This window comes from Felis catus, chromosome B2 (genome assembly GCF_018350175.1).
Source record: "Felis catus isolate Fca126 chromosome B2, F.catus_Fca126_mat1.0, whole genome shotgun sequence".
Classification (NCBI taxonomy): domain Eukaryota; kingdom Metazoa; phylum Chordata; class Mammalia; order Carnivora; family Felidae; genus Felis; species Felis catus.
The window spans coordinates 32,084,736-32,101,724 of NC_058372.1; the positions used below are offsets into that span (position 1 = coordinate 32,084,736).

Sequence of the window (16,989 nt, forward strand, 5' to 3'; positions counted from 1 at the left end):
TGCTCGGGACCCCCTACTCGGGGATCCTGGAGCCCTCTTCGCCCCACACTTAATTGGAATGGATGCCGGTCTCCAGCTCCCGAGGGAGGACAGGGGCCGGATTTGACATTCCCCTCCCCACTACACAACGCCGAGGCTAAAACAACCGTGGGAAGCGCTTTAGGTGGAGAGGGATTGGTTACTCCACCCCGCGGGGTTACACTCCCCACCCACACCCACGCGCGTAGCGGACCGGAATCCACTCCGCGTTTTCCGAAGAGCGCTGGGTTCCGGCCCTCTCGCAAGGGGGCGGAGCAGGAAGTCGACATATCCGGTTCCAGATTCGACACTCCCGGGTTTCCGGCGCTCGGCGCTGGTATCTGCGCTCCCTTCTGCCCACCCCCAGTGCACTTTGCTAGAGGGCGTCCTCCCCGCCTTGGGTGGCGCCCGACCCCGAACTGTTCCGGAGGATCGGGTGTCGCCAAAACGTTTGAGAGGTCGGGGAGATTGGCAGGAACCAGAAGTGACTGTAAGAGTCTGTGCTTGCAGAGGGGACCCGTGGGGTGGAAGGAGACGCGGTGTTGGGAGCATCAGAGTATAACTTTATTCCAGCGGCCTGGCCGACTGTCCTGCCCCTCGGACGTCCCTAGGCCAAGCCGCCGCTTCCTTCGTCCAGTAGTTACCTGACCCAACACTTGCTGTTCAATACTTAGGATGTAAAAAAGACTAATTTCTTCTGATGAGCGCCCTCCAGTGGGCGCCCGGCCCTGTGCCGCAGCGGGGACACAGCAGTGGACAGACAGGCACGTCCTTGCCTTTGAGGAGCCGACGGTCCGGAAAGGGAGACAGGCATTTAACAACGACTCGTACAATCACTTAAATACAACTGATGAACCGCACAGGAGGAACACGCAGCTGTCTGAGGGAATAACGAGGCTGTCCTGGAGCCCAGAGAGGGCGAGGGCAGAACAGACAAAGGGAACAGACCAGGGAAGGTGGGAGCCGTTGGAGAAAAGGAATAGCCATCGGTGTGGTGAACACTGAGGGGAGGGCTGGAGGGCAGAGGTGGGGTTGAAGAGGCAAGCAGTGGCTCCAACGTGGGAGATGCACAGGCCAGGACAAGAACGGATTTAGCTTCTAGAGCACTGGTTCCCCAAATGTGACGCCTGTCCCAGTGGTCCTGGAGACTGTTTCAGTGGGTTTATGAAATTAAGGCTATTCATAACAATACTAAGATGTTACTTGCCTTTTTCATTCTCATTCTCTAAAAACAATGTACTGTGGAGTTTTCCAGCAGCTGAGTATTGACCTCATCGTCCTCACAGCTAATGGAATGCGTGCTTATGTGTTCTTGTGTTAAATTTTTCTCAGTTTTAAGTTCTAGTATCATTAATATCTAGTTTATAACCCACATAAGCAAAGGTCCTTTAGAGTTCCTGACCGTTTTTAAGTGGTCCGGAGATGAAAAACAACAACAACAAAAATCGAGAACCACTGCCTTAGAGCTCTAAGAAGGGAAATGCTATAGATTTGTGTCCTTTAAAAAAAGCATTCCAGCCGCTCCTTGGAGAGAGAGAGGTTGGAGGGAGCATGAGCAGATGATGGTGTACTATTTGGTGGAGCTAGTACAGTAGCTCAAACCAGAGATGACGGCAGCTTCCCCAGGATGGTGGTGAGTGTTCTCACTGGGCTTTCTGGAAGAGAAATAAAAAGGAGGTGAGGAATGCCGGATTTTAGGAAGTGACATGAAATGCTCATGATCAGTCCAGAGATAAATGCACCATCATGGGCACAGAGGGTGGCAGAAGAATGGGGCTCACAGTTTCAGGGGGTTTTCTGCCTGGCAGATACTGCCAAGGGCTTTTGCTTAATCCTCCCAACAGCCTTCAGAGACTCTGCTGTCTATACAGTAGCCACCATCCACATGTGTCTCTTGAACATTTGAAATGTGCCTAGTCTGAAAGAGTATTATTAAAATTAATTTTAGGGGCGCCTGGGTGGCTCAGTCAGTTAAGCATCTGACTTCGGCTCAGGTCATGATCTCGTGGTTCGTGAGTTCGAGCCCCACGTTGGGCTCTGTGCTGGCAGCTCAGAGCCTGGAGCCTGCTTCGGCTTCTGTGTCTCCCTTCTCTCTCTCTACCCAACCCCCAATTTGTACGTGTGCACATGCTCTCTCTCTCTCTCAAAATTAATCGCTTAAAAAAATTAATTTTACCAGGTTTTTTTTTTTTTGATGTTTTTTGTTTTTTGGGTTTTTTTTTTTTTTTGCTTTTCTTTAAGTAGGCTTCATGCCCAGTGTGCAGCCCAATGCAGGACTTGAACTCAAAACCTTGAGATCAAGACCTGAGCTGAGATCAAGAGTCAGCCGCTTAACTGACCGAACCACCCAGGTGCACCTCCTTACCTTTTTGATGTGGCTGCTAGATTATTTAAATGTACATATGTGGCTTGTATCATATTTCTGTTGGACAGTGCTGCCTAAGTAATTTTTTTTTTTTTTAACCCTCACACCCAAGGAAACGGAGGTGTTGGTTAAGTGGAATATTCAAAGTGGCAGGAGTCAACCCAGGTGTGTGTGAATTCCAAGTTCAGGTTCTGCCCGCCATGCCAGTGGAAGCCAGAGCCTTCCTCTACCAGTGAGGAGTTGCAGGGAGGGTCTCAAATGAAAAGGGAAAGAAAAGAAGAGGAGAGCTATTACCTTCTCCTTTGAATCCTTCGAAGTACACATGTAGGCAGCTGTGGAGAGAGATTGAGAAGGGATGGGATGGGGGAGTGAGGGATGGGATGGGATGGGGGAGATGAGATTGAGAGGGATAGGTGTCAGGCTTCTGGGAGTAGGCAGGGACTGTCATGGGCACAGTGGGGGTCAGGGTCTAGGTGGGACTCACACTCACCAGCCCAGCCCAGTGCTTTGATGAGCCCGAGGAGGAGAAAGGCAGACAGGAAGAGGCCCACACCATCCTCCAGGGTGGGCCCAGACAGACCTGGCAGGTAGAAGGGAGAAAAGTGAACCCCTTAGTATCTTCTCGGGGCGCCCGCCCCCTCCCCTGTCCCCCTTTCCCTGCCCCCCCCCTCCCTGCTCCAGTCACTCCATCCTCCTCCTGGCTCTTACCTGCCACCTCCAGGGTGACCTCTGCGCTGCGCCCCAAGGCCGGCAGGGTGGGGTGGTGGACACGACAGGCATAGCGTGACCCATGATGCTCGGCAGTTATGGGGACCGGCTTCAGGTGCGCGGAGAGGCTGACGGTGCCGTCTGAGTGGTGGAGCAGGGCAGAGAGCCACTTCTGCCCCTCAGCCTTCTGAAAGCTGCCCTCTGGGCCACCTCGGAGCTCCCACTCCACTTCCAGACCCTCAGAGGGATAGAAGTGGGACACGAGGCATTGCAACTGGGGGGGTGCCTCCCCCCGGGTAGCCCATACAAGAGGTGCAGGTGTCAGGGATACTTTGGGTGGCTCTGGGGAGAAAACATGAAAGGAGCATGGGGGCAATCAATCCACATTGTCCTCCCATGGCTTCCCCCAAACTGGGTTTGAGTTTTTCTCTCCTAGGATGGGGAACCCGCTGTCTCCCCACTGGTGCTTCAGAGGGATTCCCACGCTAAAACCCTCAATCCCAGGGACGCCTCTTCCTCAGATTTGGGAACCTTTATCCCAGTCACTCAGATTCCCAGGGACTTCCACCATTGCCCCTCTGAAGCCCAGGGACCCCAATCTACCTCCCATCACTCGCCCAGCACCCTCTTCTCCCCTAGCCCTCTTCCATCATGATGTCCCCATAATGCCAGTGCCCATCCTTTACCCGTGGGGACCCCTGGACCCCAACTCACTCTGTACAGCAAGCTCCAGAGCGACCTGCCCTTGCAGGTATGGCAGGTGTACAGTGGCCAGATAGGTGCCCTCCTGGAAGGGCTGCACTGCAGGCAGCCAGAGGGTCCCATTTCCAGTCCACGGACCCCACGGCTCATCATCATCCCAAGCAGCAAATGCCACTGCCCCCTCTTGGGCAGGTGGCATTTGCTCACTCAGCCCAGGCGTTGCAGCCAGGAGTAGGTGCCCTTTGCCCAGGTGCTGGCGTCGCCACTCCAGCCCAAAGGGAGGGGGACCTGGGGCCAGAGATGTAGCGGCCTCAGAGGTGGGGGGCGTGTAGGCAAACTTCAAGTCCAGCAGAGCATCTTGTCCCAGTCGGATCCGAGAGGTGGGGGTGTGGGTGAGGACAGTCAGCACAGCTGGGGAAGATGGGGAGAGGAGGGAGGGGAAAGGGCATGAGGGAGAGAAAAAGAAAGGGAAAAATAGACAAATAGAGTTATAGGGAAGATACAACTAGAATTCACCCAGCCCTCAGAGAACACCTCCTTTTCTGATTCCATCTTCTAGTCCTCCCTGCAAATCCCCTTTGTTCTGGGACTGGATGGGACCCAAAGTAGCTGAGAGTGAGCAGATACAGCTAGAGATGAATAGGGGCAGGGAGTGGGGACAGTCCTTGAAGGCTGGGCTGAGCACACAGCCCACTCAGTGGGCTCTGAGAGCACTTCTGACACAGCCTGAACCAGCCCAGTCCCCATGCACCACCCTTCAAGAGCCTTTAGGCTTTAAAGAGCTTTTGAGGCCTTAAAGCCTTAAAGCTCACTCTTGTCACTAGTGAAGACTGTGAAGACTCAGGATGTCAATCCTATGGTGCCGTACAGAGTACTTTTTGACTGCTATTTATATGGTCCTGTAGACCAGTTGTTTCACTTTTCCGTGGCTCAGCTGAATCTCTTAAGTGGGAATAATGATGATGATCACAGTGCCTATCTTACGGGGTTGTAGTGAAGGTTAAATCATATAATGCCTCTTGCTACCCGGAATTATTCATTTCCTGATTCTGGATAACAAAGGCACCTATATATGAAAGGCACTTAGAACGGTACCCAGAATACAGTAAGTCTACCAAAGTGTTTGCTGTGGTTACACTTGACCATCAGCCAGACCAACCAAACGTGCCCCAACTCGACAGCATCTCTCCCCATCAACATTCCCTCCCCCTGCTCCAATGCCCATTCTCTCTGCCTTGATGAATGATCACCACCAGCCCCACACCTGCCCCCCCCCCACTCCCCATGCTAAAGGGCTTGGAGTCACTAAGACTCCATCCTCTCTAATGCTTTCACTCAACTAATATTTATTGAGTACCTGTGATGTTCAAGGCAGAGGACTGAGCAGTGACAGGCAGTCCCTGCCTTCAGATTTCTTACAGTCTAGTAAGGGAAACGATGAGTAAATTGCCAAACATAACATACTGTGTACTATCCCAACCAGGCCCTAATTCTGTCTTCCAAATAGACCTCACTTGTTTCCAACTCAAGTTCTCACCAACATACATTTGGACAATTACAGCCTCCTCTCGGGCCTTCCTATCCTTGGTGTCTCTCTTCTTCGATTCATCATCCACACTGGAGCCACACAGTGTCGCTACAATTCTGATCCAGTCACTTGCCTGTTTAAAAAACCCAGCTGCCTAGGAAGCCAGCAACTAAAGGCACAGGCTGAAGCTAAATGGCCCAGGCTTCATTCCTGGCCTAGCTTCTTACAAGCTGTTCTTGGACAAGTTACCAAAGTGCTCTGTCTCAGATTTCTTCATCTGTGACATGGAGATGATATCAGTACCTAGTTCTTATGGCTGTTGAGAGGAATAAATGGGATCATGTCTATAAAATGCTTAGAATAAGACCTGGCCATAGAAAATGCTCAGTGAATGTCAGGTGTTACTATTTTCATTACTGTTGTCGTCATCATCACCACAGACTTGCTGGGTATCTCGAAGAAATCATTTAATCTATATTCTTCTCATTAGTCCAGTGATCTGATCCTTGCCTACTTTTGTAAGAATTAAGTTTAAAAAAGCCTGGCTTTTGGGACAATGGCGCACACACTTCTGATGGTTCACTATCACTTATAAAGCCCAGATCTCAGGGTACTTGATAATCCACCTGCCAACCCATCTGTCCAGACTTCTCTTGCACCCTAAGGACCGGCTCTAGAGAATCCCTTTCTTGTGACTAGTAGAAATTCTAATCAGGCCGCCTGGGTGGCTCAGTTGATTAAGCGTCTGACTTCGGCTCAGGTCATGATCTCACAACTCGTGAGTTCGAGCCCCGCGTCGGGCTCTGTGCTGACAGCTCAGAGCCTGAGCCCGTTTCAGATTCTGTGTCTCCCTCTTTCTCTGTCCCTCCCCCACCTCTCAAAAATAAACATTTTTAAGGGGCGCCTGGGTGGTGCAGTCGGTTAAGCGTCTGACTTCAGCCAGGTCACGGTCTCGCGGTCCGGGAGTTCGAGCCCCGCGTCGGGCTCTGGGCTGATGGCTCAGAGCCTGGAGCCTGTTTCCGATTCTGTGTCTCCCTCTCTCTCTGCCCCTCCCCCGTTCATGCTCTGTCTCTCTCTGTCCCAAAAATAAATAAACGTTGAAAAAAAATAAATAAATAAAATCAATGCATAGAAATTGGTTGCATTTAAAAAAAAAAAGAAAAAAAATAAACATTTTTAAAAAAAATTTTTTAAAAAGAAAGAAACTCTAATCATTGGGCCATTCTTTGCTATGGTCATAGGTTCCTTTGGTTTATAATGTCCTTCCCCATTTTCTCCCAAACATCTAAATACTTCATGTCCCACAAGGTCAGGTCCACTGCTACCTCCTCCCAGGATGTTTGGGTCCTTCCCATAAAAGTCCTCTTTCTTCTCTTGTGATTATGCAATTTTTAATCCTAGTTTCTGAGCACTACAAGGTTAAACTTCTCTCAATGTTATGGGAGTTTTTGTTGAATAAATTAAAAATAAAGTAGGTAATTCACTTAGTTTATTAAAATCCAAAAACAGACTCTTGAATTGTCAAAAACCCATACGATTTTAATAAACAAAATCTGAAGGTTTTACAGGTTAACCCTGAAGCTAACAGTGCTCTTTAATATGGGTTGATGGAGGGGCACCTGGGTGGCTCAGTTGGTTGAGTGTCCAACTCTTGGTTTGGGCTCAGGTCATGATCTCACGGTTTGGGGGGTTCAAGCCCCACACCGGGCTCTGCGCTGGCAGTGCGGAGCCTGTTGAGGATTCCTTCTCTCCCTCTCTGCCCCTCCCCTGCTCTCTCTCACTAAATAAATAAATAAACTTTAAAATGGGTTGATGGAGCAATTTTAGACCTGCATCCTACAAACTGGACTCTGAAAAATACAAATGGAAATTTGTACCTGTTTTTATGGCTTGTATTACATAGGTTTTTGCTTTGCTGTTAATAAAGTGAATGGTAACAACTATTATAAAGTATTACAGAAAAAAATTTAAATCCAAACCTAATCAAGTGACACGATGAAGAAATACTTGGCCAAATACAGAATGTAGGAAATTCTACAGAACAAGTGACAAACCAGTACCATTTGGGGGGCTGGGGGGAGCACTTATAGAATAAAAGAGACAAGAGACAAAACTGTTGTGGACTGAATGCCTGTGATATGCGCCCCACCCCACCCCCCAAGTTCATTGTTGAAGCCTTCCTGGCCAGTGTGACTAAACTGTTGACTCTTGAACAACACAAGTTTGAACTGTGAGGGTCCACTTATATGCAGGGTTTTGGGGTTTTTTTTTTTACAGTACAATACTATAAATGTATTTTCTTTATGATTTTCTTTTTTTTTTTTTCTAATGTTTATTCATTTTTAAGAGAGAGAGAGACAGAGCACAAGCAGGGGAGGGCCAGAGAGAGTGGGAGACACAGAATCCGAAGCAGGCTCCAGGCTCCCAAGTCATCAGCACAGAGCCCAGCGTGGGGCTGGAACCCACAAACCGCGAGATCATGACCTGAGTCAAAGTCGGACGCTTAACCGACTGAGCCACCCAGGCGCCCCTATGATTAATTTTCTTAATAATATTTTTTCTTTAGCTTACTGTAAACATACAGTATGTAATACATATAACAAAACATATGTTAATCATTGTTTACATTATCAGTAAGATTTTCAGTCAACAGTAAGCTATGAATGGTTAAGTTTTGGGAAAGTCAAGTACACAGAGATTTTCGACTGCTGGGGGCGGGGTCAGCGCCTATAGCCACCCCCCACCCCCAATACACACAGTTGTTCAGAGTAAGCTGTATTTGGAGATAGGGGCTGTGAAGAGGTGATAATGGTTAAATGGGATCATTAACATAGGGCCCTAACCTGATATGCTGGTGTCCTTTTAAGAAAAGGAAGCAACACCAGAGCTCACTTTCTCTCCTCCATGAGGACACAACCAGAAGTGGCCATCTGCAACCACAAGGAGAGAGCTCTCATCAGACACCAACCCTGCGAACACCTTAATCTTAGACTTGATCTCAGACTTCTAGCCTCCAGAACTGTGGGAAAATAAATATTAAGACATCTATTCTGTGATATTTTGTTAAAGCAACCCAAGTAGATGCAACAACCAAATATGATATATAGAACTGTTTTTGACCCTGATTCAAGCAAACCAGCTGTAAAATAACATCACTAAGACAACTGGGAAAATTTTAATATGGGCTAGGAATTAACTGATATTAAGGAATTATTGTGTGGTTTGTTTATGACAATGTTTCTTTTTTTAAGTTTATTTATTTATTTTGAGAGACAGAGTACGAGCAGCAGAGGAACAGAGGGAGATGGAGAGACAGAATCCCAGGCAGGCTCTGAGCTGTCGGCGCAGAGACCTATGTGGGGCTCGGTCTCACGAACAGTGAGATCATGACCTGAGCCTAGATCAAGAGTCAGAAGCTTAACCAACTGAGCCACCCAGGTACCCCAATGGTTTTCTGAATTTTTTTTTTAACGTTAATTTATTTTTGAGACAGAGAGAGACAGAGTATGAATGGGGGAGGGTCAGAGAGAGAGGGAGACACAGAATCTGAAGCAGGCTCCGGGCTCTGAGCTGTCAGCACAGAGCCCGACACGGGGCTCGAACTCACAGACTGAGATCATGACCCGAGCTGAAGTCGGATGCTCAACCGACTGAGCCACTCAGGTGCCCCTGTAAATTCTTTTTAAGTCCTTATTTGATAAAGATGCTTACTGAAGTAACTAGGAGTAAAATCATATGGTGCCTGGTATATATATACTTTAAAACACCAAAAAAAGAAAATAGGTGGGGGGAGAATTGGTGGAACAACGATATCTACACAGATGGGTGATGGGCCTATGGGGGTTCATTATACCACTCTCTCTACTTTTATAGGTCTTTGAAATTTCCCATAACAATTGTTTTATTGTTTTTTTTAAAATTTTTTTTAACGTTTATTTATTTTTTTTGAGACAGAGAGAGACAGAGCATGAACAGGGGAGGGGCAGAGAGAGAGGGAGACACAGAATCTGAAACAGGCTCCAGGCTCTGAGCTGTCAGCACAGAGCCCGACGCGGGGCTCGAACTCACGGACCGTGAGATCATGACCTGAGCCGAAGTCGGATGCTTAACCGACCAAGCCACCCAGGCGCCCCACAATTGTTTTTTAAAAAATGAGAATTAAATACCATACACACAAACTGCGTTAGGACAGTGTATTTGTCAACAAACATTTTGAAGTATTTGATAAGAAATACTGTCTAAATGTGTATTAGCAAAATTACCAATGATCTGTGACACTAGAAAGATTCATTTTAAATTTTACGTTAAGACAACAACTTTCATTTTCTTAAATCCCTAATCAAGCAGAAATGCTTGAAAAGGAAGACTGAGCACAGCAACTAGTTTTTACCCCCAGGGGTCTGTGAGAAGCAGAGAATTGTCCCACCTGGGCGCTCTCATGGCTCCCTATCTGTACTACTCTAATGGCCCAAATTGCTTTCTATTCTACATTACAATTACCCATGACAAACCTGCTGAGAACCTTCTAGAGAGCAGAATCTACATCTGATCACCTTTTTTTTTTTTTTCCCCAGAGAGAGAGAGGAGAGAGAGAGAGAGAGAGAGAGAGAGAGAGAGCGCACACACAAGTGGAAGGGGCAGAGAAGAGAGGGAGACAAACAGGGTCCTGCAGAGCCTGACCCAGGGCTCAAACTCAGGAACCCTGAGATCATGACCTGAGTGGAAATCAAGAGTCAGCAGCTTAACTGAGTGAGCCACCCAGGTGCCCCCTGATCGTGTTCTTGACTCTTAAAAATGTCCAGGGCTACCCCAAGATTCTGACTTAATTCTCCTGGAGTGGTAGGATTCAGTGTATTTTATTATTTTTTTAAGTTTATTTATTTATTTTGAGAGAGTGAGTGAGCTCTGGTACATGAATGAGGGAGGGGCAGAGAGAGAGAGAGAGAGAGAGAGAAAATCCTCTCCTCGGGCCGGAACTCACCAACCATGAGATCATGACCTGAGCCTAAAGCAAGAGGCTAACACAACCGACTGAGCCACCTAGGCGTCCCTATATTCAGTACATTTTAGAAACTTCCAACAGGACTCTTACTTGCAGCCTGGACTGAGAACCACTGGGCCCTAATTTATCCTTGGTGCTAATAAATATTGAACCAGTGAATACATTAACAAAGTGATATGATAGTCACATGATAGTCACAACAGAAAGGCGGATAGGAAACAGCATCCACATTTTACAGTTGGAAAAACAGACTCAGAGAAAAAGTATGTTGTCACCCTCACCTCAGTGAAGCCAGAAGCCCTGGGAAATACTCCTTGCCACTGGAGAGAGCTACTATCCCCACAAGGAGCAGTTTGCCTCTGCCCCTACCTAGGGTGGGTCCTGGGAGCTAAGAACAGAAGTGTAGGCAGAGGTGATTAGGCAGTTGCTGAGTCCCTTTCCCTGGTCCTGTAGGTGATTCACTTTCAGGGAGGAGGGTAGCAGGAAAACTGTCCTGGGGAAGGGAAGGGAGGGTACAGCCCTCAGCTGGGGTTTATCTGCTGGTTGGGCTGTGTCATTTACAAACAATGGCACAAGGGAAGCCTGGCTGGCTCAGTCCAAAGAGCAAATGGCTTTTGATCTCAGGGTCTTGAGTTCGAGCCCCAGGCTGAGCGTAGAGATTACTTATACATACATACATACATACATACATACATACATACATACATACATAAAATTTAAATCAACTTTAAACTTTAAAAAAAAGTCGCACAAGATTGAGGGAAGCCAATGACTACTCATATCCTACCCACCTTCTGCTGCGAGAAAGGTGAGCTCCTAGATACCCAGTTGATTGTTTTTATCTGCCCACTTCCTTCTCATGCCTCCTCTCGGCAAAGTGCCAGACCCCTGGGCGTCAAAACCGCGTTGCACCATGCACAGAAATGGGTCTTTGCAGTGGAAACCATGAGGTCTCCTGCCCTGTCTCTTCCTCCAAGTCCACCATTTGGTGACCACAGAATCAGCGCATCCTCACGAACTATAGGAAAGGGGCAGTCAGAAAATGTCAACGCTCTAGATAGCAAGAACCTTTGTTTTGCTAAGTGCAGAAGTTCCGGATGTGGGCACGGATGGGGCTTGAACCCTGGTTTTTGAAACAGAGTGAAACGCAAGATAAAGATCCAGGAGGAGAGGAGAAAAAAAATTTCCTGCTTCTGAGCCCCTCCCAAACCCCATTCCCTTACAAGTTACTCAACGTCCAGTGTAGGCAAAGTCAGCCACTCTTCCCAAAGCTCTGCCCCTGGGAACTCCACGAAGCCCCACCCCCAAACCGCAGGTTGTGGGTGGTTGTTTTCAACTGGGCAGGAGCTAGAATAAGCTGTTAGCGGTAGATTGTTTAATCTTAGCCGAACCGCCTTGCTTTACAAGTAAGGAAACTAAGCCCCAATTAGTTCCAATTAAGTTACACAGAGCGAGTCACAGGCAGATCTAGACCCTTAGAATCTACCCGTTCACCTCTACTTCCCCGTCCCAGCTACCTGTTACCATGGTGATGAGATTAGGTTCCGGCTGAGGCTCGGACTCTGGTCTCAGGAAGCTGGAGAGACTTAAGATCGGGCTGGACACGCTGACCATGAGCCAAGTCCCATCCAGGGCCCGAGGGCAGCTCTGCTCCGGGGTCAAGCCACTGGCCCAATTCGCTGAGGCAGGGAGCGGGAGGTAGCGGCTCATCTCGCAGTGTGGCGCAGGGGCGTCCGAGGGGTACCGCCTGAAGGCAGCCTGCAGGGCTCCCGCGGGGTCTGTGAGCGCGGACAAGGGAATTGCTGCTGTAGTCACCACCAGGAACGCGACGGGGAGGGCAGCGTCCAGGGAATTCCAAATGCACAAACTACCCAGTAGTGAGAGATTTACAGGTAATCCAGGCTCATTTTACAAGGGGAAACTGAGGCCTGAGGTCACAGTGCGACCTAAAGAGGAGGGGGTTTCGGTGGAAGTGGGAGTTGAAGGCGAGTCCGGGATGACTCACCGCGCACTTTGAGGTAGAGCTCGGGTTCGAGGTCCGGCCGGGGAGGTAGTCTCCCTGGGCCCTGGCGTAGCAGCAGTGCGGCGGGTTTCTTGGTCAGGCGGCCCCCGCCCGCGTCCTCCACCATCCAGCACTCTATCACCGCGGGTCCCGCCGAGACGGCGGTCACCAAGCCTGGAGGAGAGGGGCGCGAGTGAGGGAGCGGTCCAGAGGTCAGGCGACCCTCGTCCCGCACCCCCGCGTCTGGCGCGTGGTGGGTCACCTCCCTCCGCCTCTTCCCTGTTCTTGAGCAGAGTCTCGGGGTTCGCTCACCCAAAGCCACGGAGAGGAGCAGAGACAGGGGCTTCATGGCGCAGCGATCTGCTCAGCTCTGAAACCTCCACTTCTCCCTTTCACTTTCATTTTCCTTGAAAGGCCGGCTGGAGAGTCGCCGGAAATCCCCTCTGGTTGGGTGAGGCCACGTGGGAGACAGGTGCTTTCCGCACTGGCCAGGCACAGATCCCGGAACACTATCTCCAGTTCTGATCTGGGGACCTCAGCCCCGCCCCGCCCCGCCCCTCCCTCTTGGACCACACAGCACCACCCACTTCCAGAAACCCTCCCCAACCCTAGGCTCCCCCTCGGTGCCCTCCTTCCAGAAACTACTTCCTAGAGAACCGTTACTCCGCTTTCCCCAACCTGCTTCGGATCCCCAGCAAACACATAGGGCCTGTTGGCAAGCCAAGTGAAATGACCAATAAATATTTTAATCACCATTTTAAAAAAAATAAGATTTAAAATAAAAACCTTGTATTCTTACAACTTATATTCCCTCCTTGTCTTCACTCCCTCCTCAATGAGAATCCAGTTGGAGGTCCCCCAAGGAGAGATAGGAGGGATTAGGGTGGAAATAAAGGGCACGTCCTTAGCGGGGTGGGGTAGGTTCTAGGACAAGGGTGGGGCTCAAAACCTGGTCCCCACAACAACACAAACACAGACTTCAGGTACAGACTACAACCACCTGACCCTTGACCCTGTGACTCCAGGATGCTCCATAGCCCCTTTCCCTCCCCCCACCACCATATGCGCCCTAGTCTGGAGCTGAGGGAAAGGAAGGACTTAGTTCCAGGGATACTTTGTGGGAGAGGGGCTGAGGGATGGAATGGGGTGGCCGATGGTGCAACATTGTTCCCCCTCCAAAATATATACAAGTCCGGTAGAGATAAGGAAGACAGTAAGCGTGGTGGGAGATCACCTGAGGGCCACAGCGCCCCTGGCTGGTGCTCCCGGTTTCCTCTTCCCCCAAAGCTGCCTCCAGGAGCCCCCCTTCAGTTTGTTCCTCCTCCTCCACCAAAGCCCATCTCCACCTTGTGGACACTGGGTGGGGACCAGACCCTTCGGCTGGACTGGGGCGTGGCCCCACTCGCCTCGTCGCCGCTGCCCCCACCCACTCCAGGAGACTCTCTCTTGGGCGGCAGGGCTGGCCCAGCGGGCCCTCCGGGTCCGGGTCCGCCCCCGCCCAGGCGGTGCCGGCGCTCACAGTGTCCCCGGTGGCGCATGAAGCTGTCTCGCCACATGAACTTCTTGGCGCAGACGCCACACTCATAGGGTTTCAGACCTGTGTGTGTCTTCATGTGCTCCGTCAGGTGGTGCTTCATCTTAAACTTTTTGTTGCACACGGGGCAGTCAAAGGGCCGCAGGTTGAGGTGCATGTTCACATGCCGATCTCGCATGCTCTTGTGGGAGAAGGCCTTCCCACAGTGGCACAAAAAGATCTTATTCCCATCCCCACTGCCTGCCCCTCCAGGGGTCCCTCCAGCACCAGCCGGCATGCCCAGGCTCCCTGCTGAGGTGCCCCCCAGGGTCACCGCCCCGTGTTCAGCTTGGTTCCCTGGTGGCTGGCCTGGGGCCTGTGAGGAGGAGGAGGAGGAGGAGGATGAAGACGATGGGAAGACCAGGATCTGGTTGCCCTGCATGTCCAAGGGAAGCAGGGGCCTCGGAGGGTGGGAGGGGGCATAGGAGGAAGGGGTTGGCCCCCCAGAATCATCAAGCCCCGCCCCAGGACCCCCACCCTCATAGGAGCCAAAGTCATTGGAGGACTCACAGAAATTGACCTGCTCCTCTCCCTTGTCCGGAGGCTCAGTCAGGGTCCGGACATCACTTATGCTAAGGGTAGCCTCTGGTCCTCCAGCCTCGGGAACCCTGGAGCCACCCCCGAGCTCTTCATCTTCATCATCCTCACAGGTCAACACCAGGTCTTCCTCCTCCTCATCCTCTTCCAGATCTGGGTCTTGGGGAACGAGGGGTGCTGGTGCTGGGCTGGTTCCACCCCGCTTCACATATACCCAGTGTTTCTGTGGCATGATGCTGGGGGGTGCATAGGTGGGCCGCCGGAGCCCACCCCCAGGGACCACAGCACCTCTCCCATCCCCATCATCGCAGAGCTCATCTGCCTCCAGCAGCAGCTTCCCAGAGGTAGCCCCGCCACTGCCAACCACAGGGGCTGGGAATACAGGGCCACCTCCTCGACGTTCCCCACTGCCCACTGCAGAAGCTGCAAATGCCTCTTGGGAAGAAGATGAGAAATCAGTGGACTCTCGGGGGCTGAAGTAGTTGCTGCTGCTGGGGGACTGATTCTCACTGGCTCGGCTGGAGGCATGGGAGCGCACAGAGCCCATGGTGGCAGGGGCCACAGTGGCCCCACTCCCTGATGGGACCCCAGCACCAGGGACAGTGGCAGAAGTGGCAGCAGCAGTGGTGATGGTGGTGGTGGTGGCTGAGGCCCGGCCTTCGCGGAGGAGTTCAGTGCACTTATCCACGATGTGCCACATTTGGAGCACCGACCCCACTGTGAGGAAGTTGACAATGTCAGCAGCAGCCATGCTGAGGCGACCAGTGTAAGCGGAAGCCAAGACAGTCTCGAAGGCGCCCGGGTCCATGACGCTGGGCAGAGAGATGGAGGTCATGCCCTTGAGTAAAACCTGGTCGTGGAAGTAAGGGGAGGAGGCAGCCAGGACAGCACGATGAGCCCTGAACTCCCGGCCCTGCACTCGGATGGACACATCGCAGAGCTGGCCCTGTAGCCGCTGCTGATTGAGGGACTCCAGAAGGGCACTGGTCACCTCAGGGAAGGACACGTGGACCACTGCAGCTGCAGGCAGGGGCAGTGGGGGTGGGGCCAGTGACAGAGGCAGGGGGAGTGCTGCCCCACTGGGAGAGAGAGGAGATGGCTCCATGGCGTGGAGGGAGGGGGTACCCCCCCAGCCACAGGAACAAGGGAAGGAGGAGGGCGGCCGGGGGGGTCTCTGGGAAGAAAAAGAGAGAAGAATGATAACATCTCATAATAACACAGCCCTTCCCTCTACAGTTTAAAAACATGTTCATACCCTTTATCCGAGTAATTCCCCACAACACTGTAAGGTAGGTATTCCTCTCAACCCCATTTGACAGATGAGGAAACTGAGGCTCGGAAAGATTACGAGATTATCCAAGGTCACAGAGCCAGTAAGTGGCAGTGCCAGGAAACACAGATGTCCTGACTCCTAATCCAGTGCTCTTTCCTTGGAGATTAGAGAAATAAGGTGTTCTTGGGGAGTGGGGTGCCTCCCCTCGGAATTTCCCATTTGCCTGAAAGCCTGAATTTCCAAAATTTACCTTACTGGTGTTTTGCAACCTTTTCTTAGGAGGGGGGCAAGTCTGTTCCTGTACCGAAAACCATCCCTCCCTCCATGTCTTTTTAGGCTATGCCCTCCCCCCCCCAGCTCTGTCGGGAGCAAGGGCCCCTTTGCCCCTCAGCTTACCTCTAGCCCCGCCCCTTCAAGGCACGCCCCTTGGCCCTTTCGGCCCCGCCTCTTCAAGGCCCACCCCCGTGGCCCTCTCGGCCCCGCCCCTTGCCTACCCCCGCCCACACAGGACCCCGCCCCCCTCTGCTCCGCCCCAAGCGCTACTTCGACCTCCTCTCCCACCCGGAAGGCGCCCCCCAACCCCGCGCGTCCCCGCTTACCGGGCCGCGCGCCCCCGGGCCCCCCCGCCCCTCACTCGGCGGCCAGAGCCGCAGCCTGGGCCCCTCCCGCCGCCATCTTGCGCCGACTCCCTCCGCCCTCCGCCTCCGCTCCGCCTCCCGCCCCTCCGGCTTTAAAGGCACAGACGGGTACCCCGCCCGTGCCTCTGGGCACTACTCGGCCGACTAGACCACTTCTCCTTTAAAGAACAGCCGTCTCATTCCACCTTAAAGGTACCAGGTCTCTTCCTCTGCTGAAAACGCAGGACTTGGTGTTTCGGCCGAAGCGCTCATTCCCCTTTAATTCTGTAAGCCTGCCCTTCCCATTGGCGAAGGGTTTTGGCCGTCGCTGCTTAGGCTCCGCCCCTGAGCTGTGGCCATTAGCAGGTTTGCGGGATCTAATCGCCCTGCTCTCCCAGCTTCAGACAGTCCCCCTGAAACCCCGCCCCCTTCCTCCGGGTCTGGATTGGCCAAATAACCTGGAGTCGGCCCCTGATTGGCCTTTTTACTCCAACCGCTCGAAGTGAGAAAGTAAAGCACATTCGGGAGGCTGGAACACATTTCTTTTTCTTTTTTTCTTTCTTTCTTTCTTCTTTCTTTTTAGTGCCTGGCAGAGGGCAAGCGGAAGGCCTGAAGCCGAGGGAACTCAAAGAGAGGCAGGCTAAGGACAGGCTACAAAGGACAG

At 51.6% G+C, this 16,989-nt stretch overlaps 2 protein-coding genes across 4 annotated transcripts; both read right to left on the bottom strand.

Moving 5' to 3' along the window:
* Positions 1-560: 560 nt before the first annotated feature.
* Positions 561-12,842, bottom strand: LOC101091023 (TAP binding protein). 2 transcript variants are annotated; one of them, XM_003986020.6, is made up of 8 exons: positions 12,638-12,840; positions 12,329-12,499; positions 11,841-12,101; positions 3,806-4,204; positions 3,092-3,433; positions 2,874-2,963; positions 2,678-2,715; positions 561-1,673 (listed from the first exon to the last, which is right to left on the bottom strand). In XM_003986020.6, exons 1-8 carry the CDS (start codon positions 12,672-12,674, stop codon positions 1,662-1,664), a joined length of 1,350 nt encoding a protein of 449 aa, XP_003986069.2. In that variant the 5' UTR covers positions 12,675-12,840; the 3' UTR covers positions 561-1,661. The 2 variants fall into 2 exon arrangements, with proteins under 2 accessions (XP_003986069.2, XP_019686013.2); XM_019830454.3 differs by lacking the exon at positions 2,678-2,715 and having other exon boundaries at positions 12,638-12,842.
* Positions 12,843-13,050: 208 nt separating this feature from the next.
* On the bottom strand, positions 13,051-16,756 carry ZBTB22 (zinc finger and BTB domain containing 22). Of its 2 annotated transcripts, none has more exons than XM_045057386.1 (2): positions 16,532-16,756; positions 13,051-15,609 (listed from the first exon to the last, which is right to left on the bottom strand). In XM_045057386.1, exon 2 carries the CDS (start codon positions 15,538-15,540, stop codon positions 13,633-13,635), a length of 1,908 nt encoding a protein of 635 aa, XP_044913321.1. In that variant the 5' UTR covers positions 15,541-15,609; positions 16,532-16,756; the 3' UTR covers positions 13,051-13,632. The 2 variants fall into 2 exon arrangements, with proteins under 2 accessions (XP_044913321.1, XP_004001583.3); XM_004001534.4 differs by lacking the exon at positions 16,532-16,756 and adding an exon at positions 16,308-16,435.
* Positions 16,757-16,989: the final 233 nt, after the last annotated feature.

What these genes read in the sequence shown, in the direction of transcription:
- LOC101091023 (XM_019830454.3), bottom strand. Translation starts at nt 12,674, where the DNA reads ATGAAGCCCCTGTCTCTGCTCCTCTCCGTGGCTTTGG. An exon ending in GCTCCTCTCCGTGGCTTTGG is followed by an intron (nt 12,500 to 12,637) that starts GTGAGCGAACCC and finishes CCTCTCCTCCAG; the next exon opens with GCTTGGTGACCGCCGTCTCG. An exon ending in GCTCTACCTCAAAGTGCGCG is followed by an intron (nt 12,102 to 12,328) that starts GTGAGTCATCCC and finishes CCGCGCTCACAG; the next exon opens with ACCCCGCGGGAGCCCTGCAG.
- ZBTB22 (XM_045057386.1), bottom strand. Translation starts at nt 15,540, where the DNA reads ATGGAGCCATCTCCTCTCTCTCCCAGTGGGGCAGCACTCCCCCTGCCT.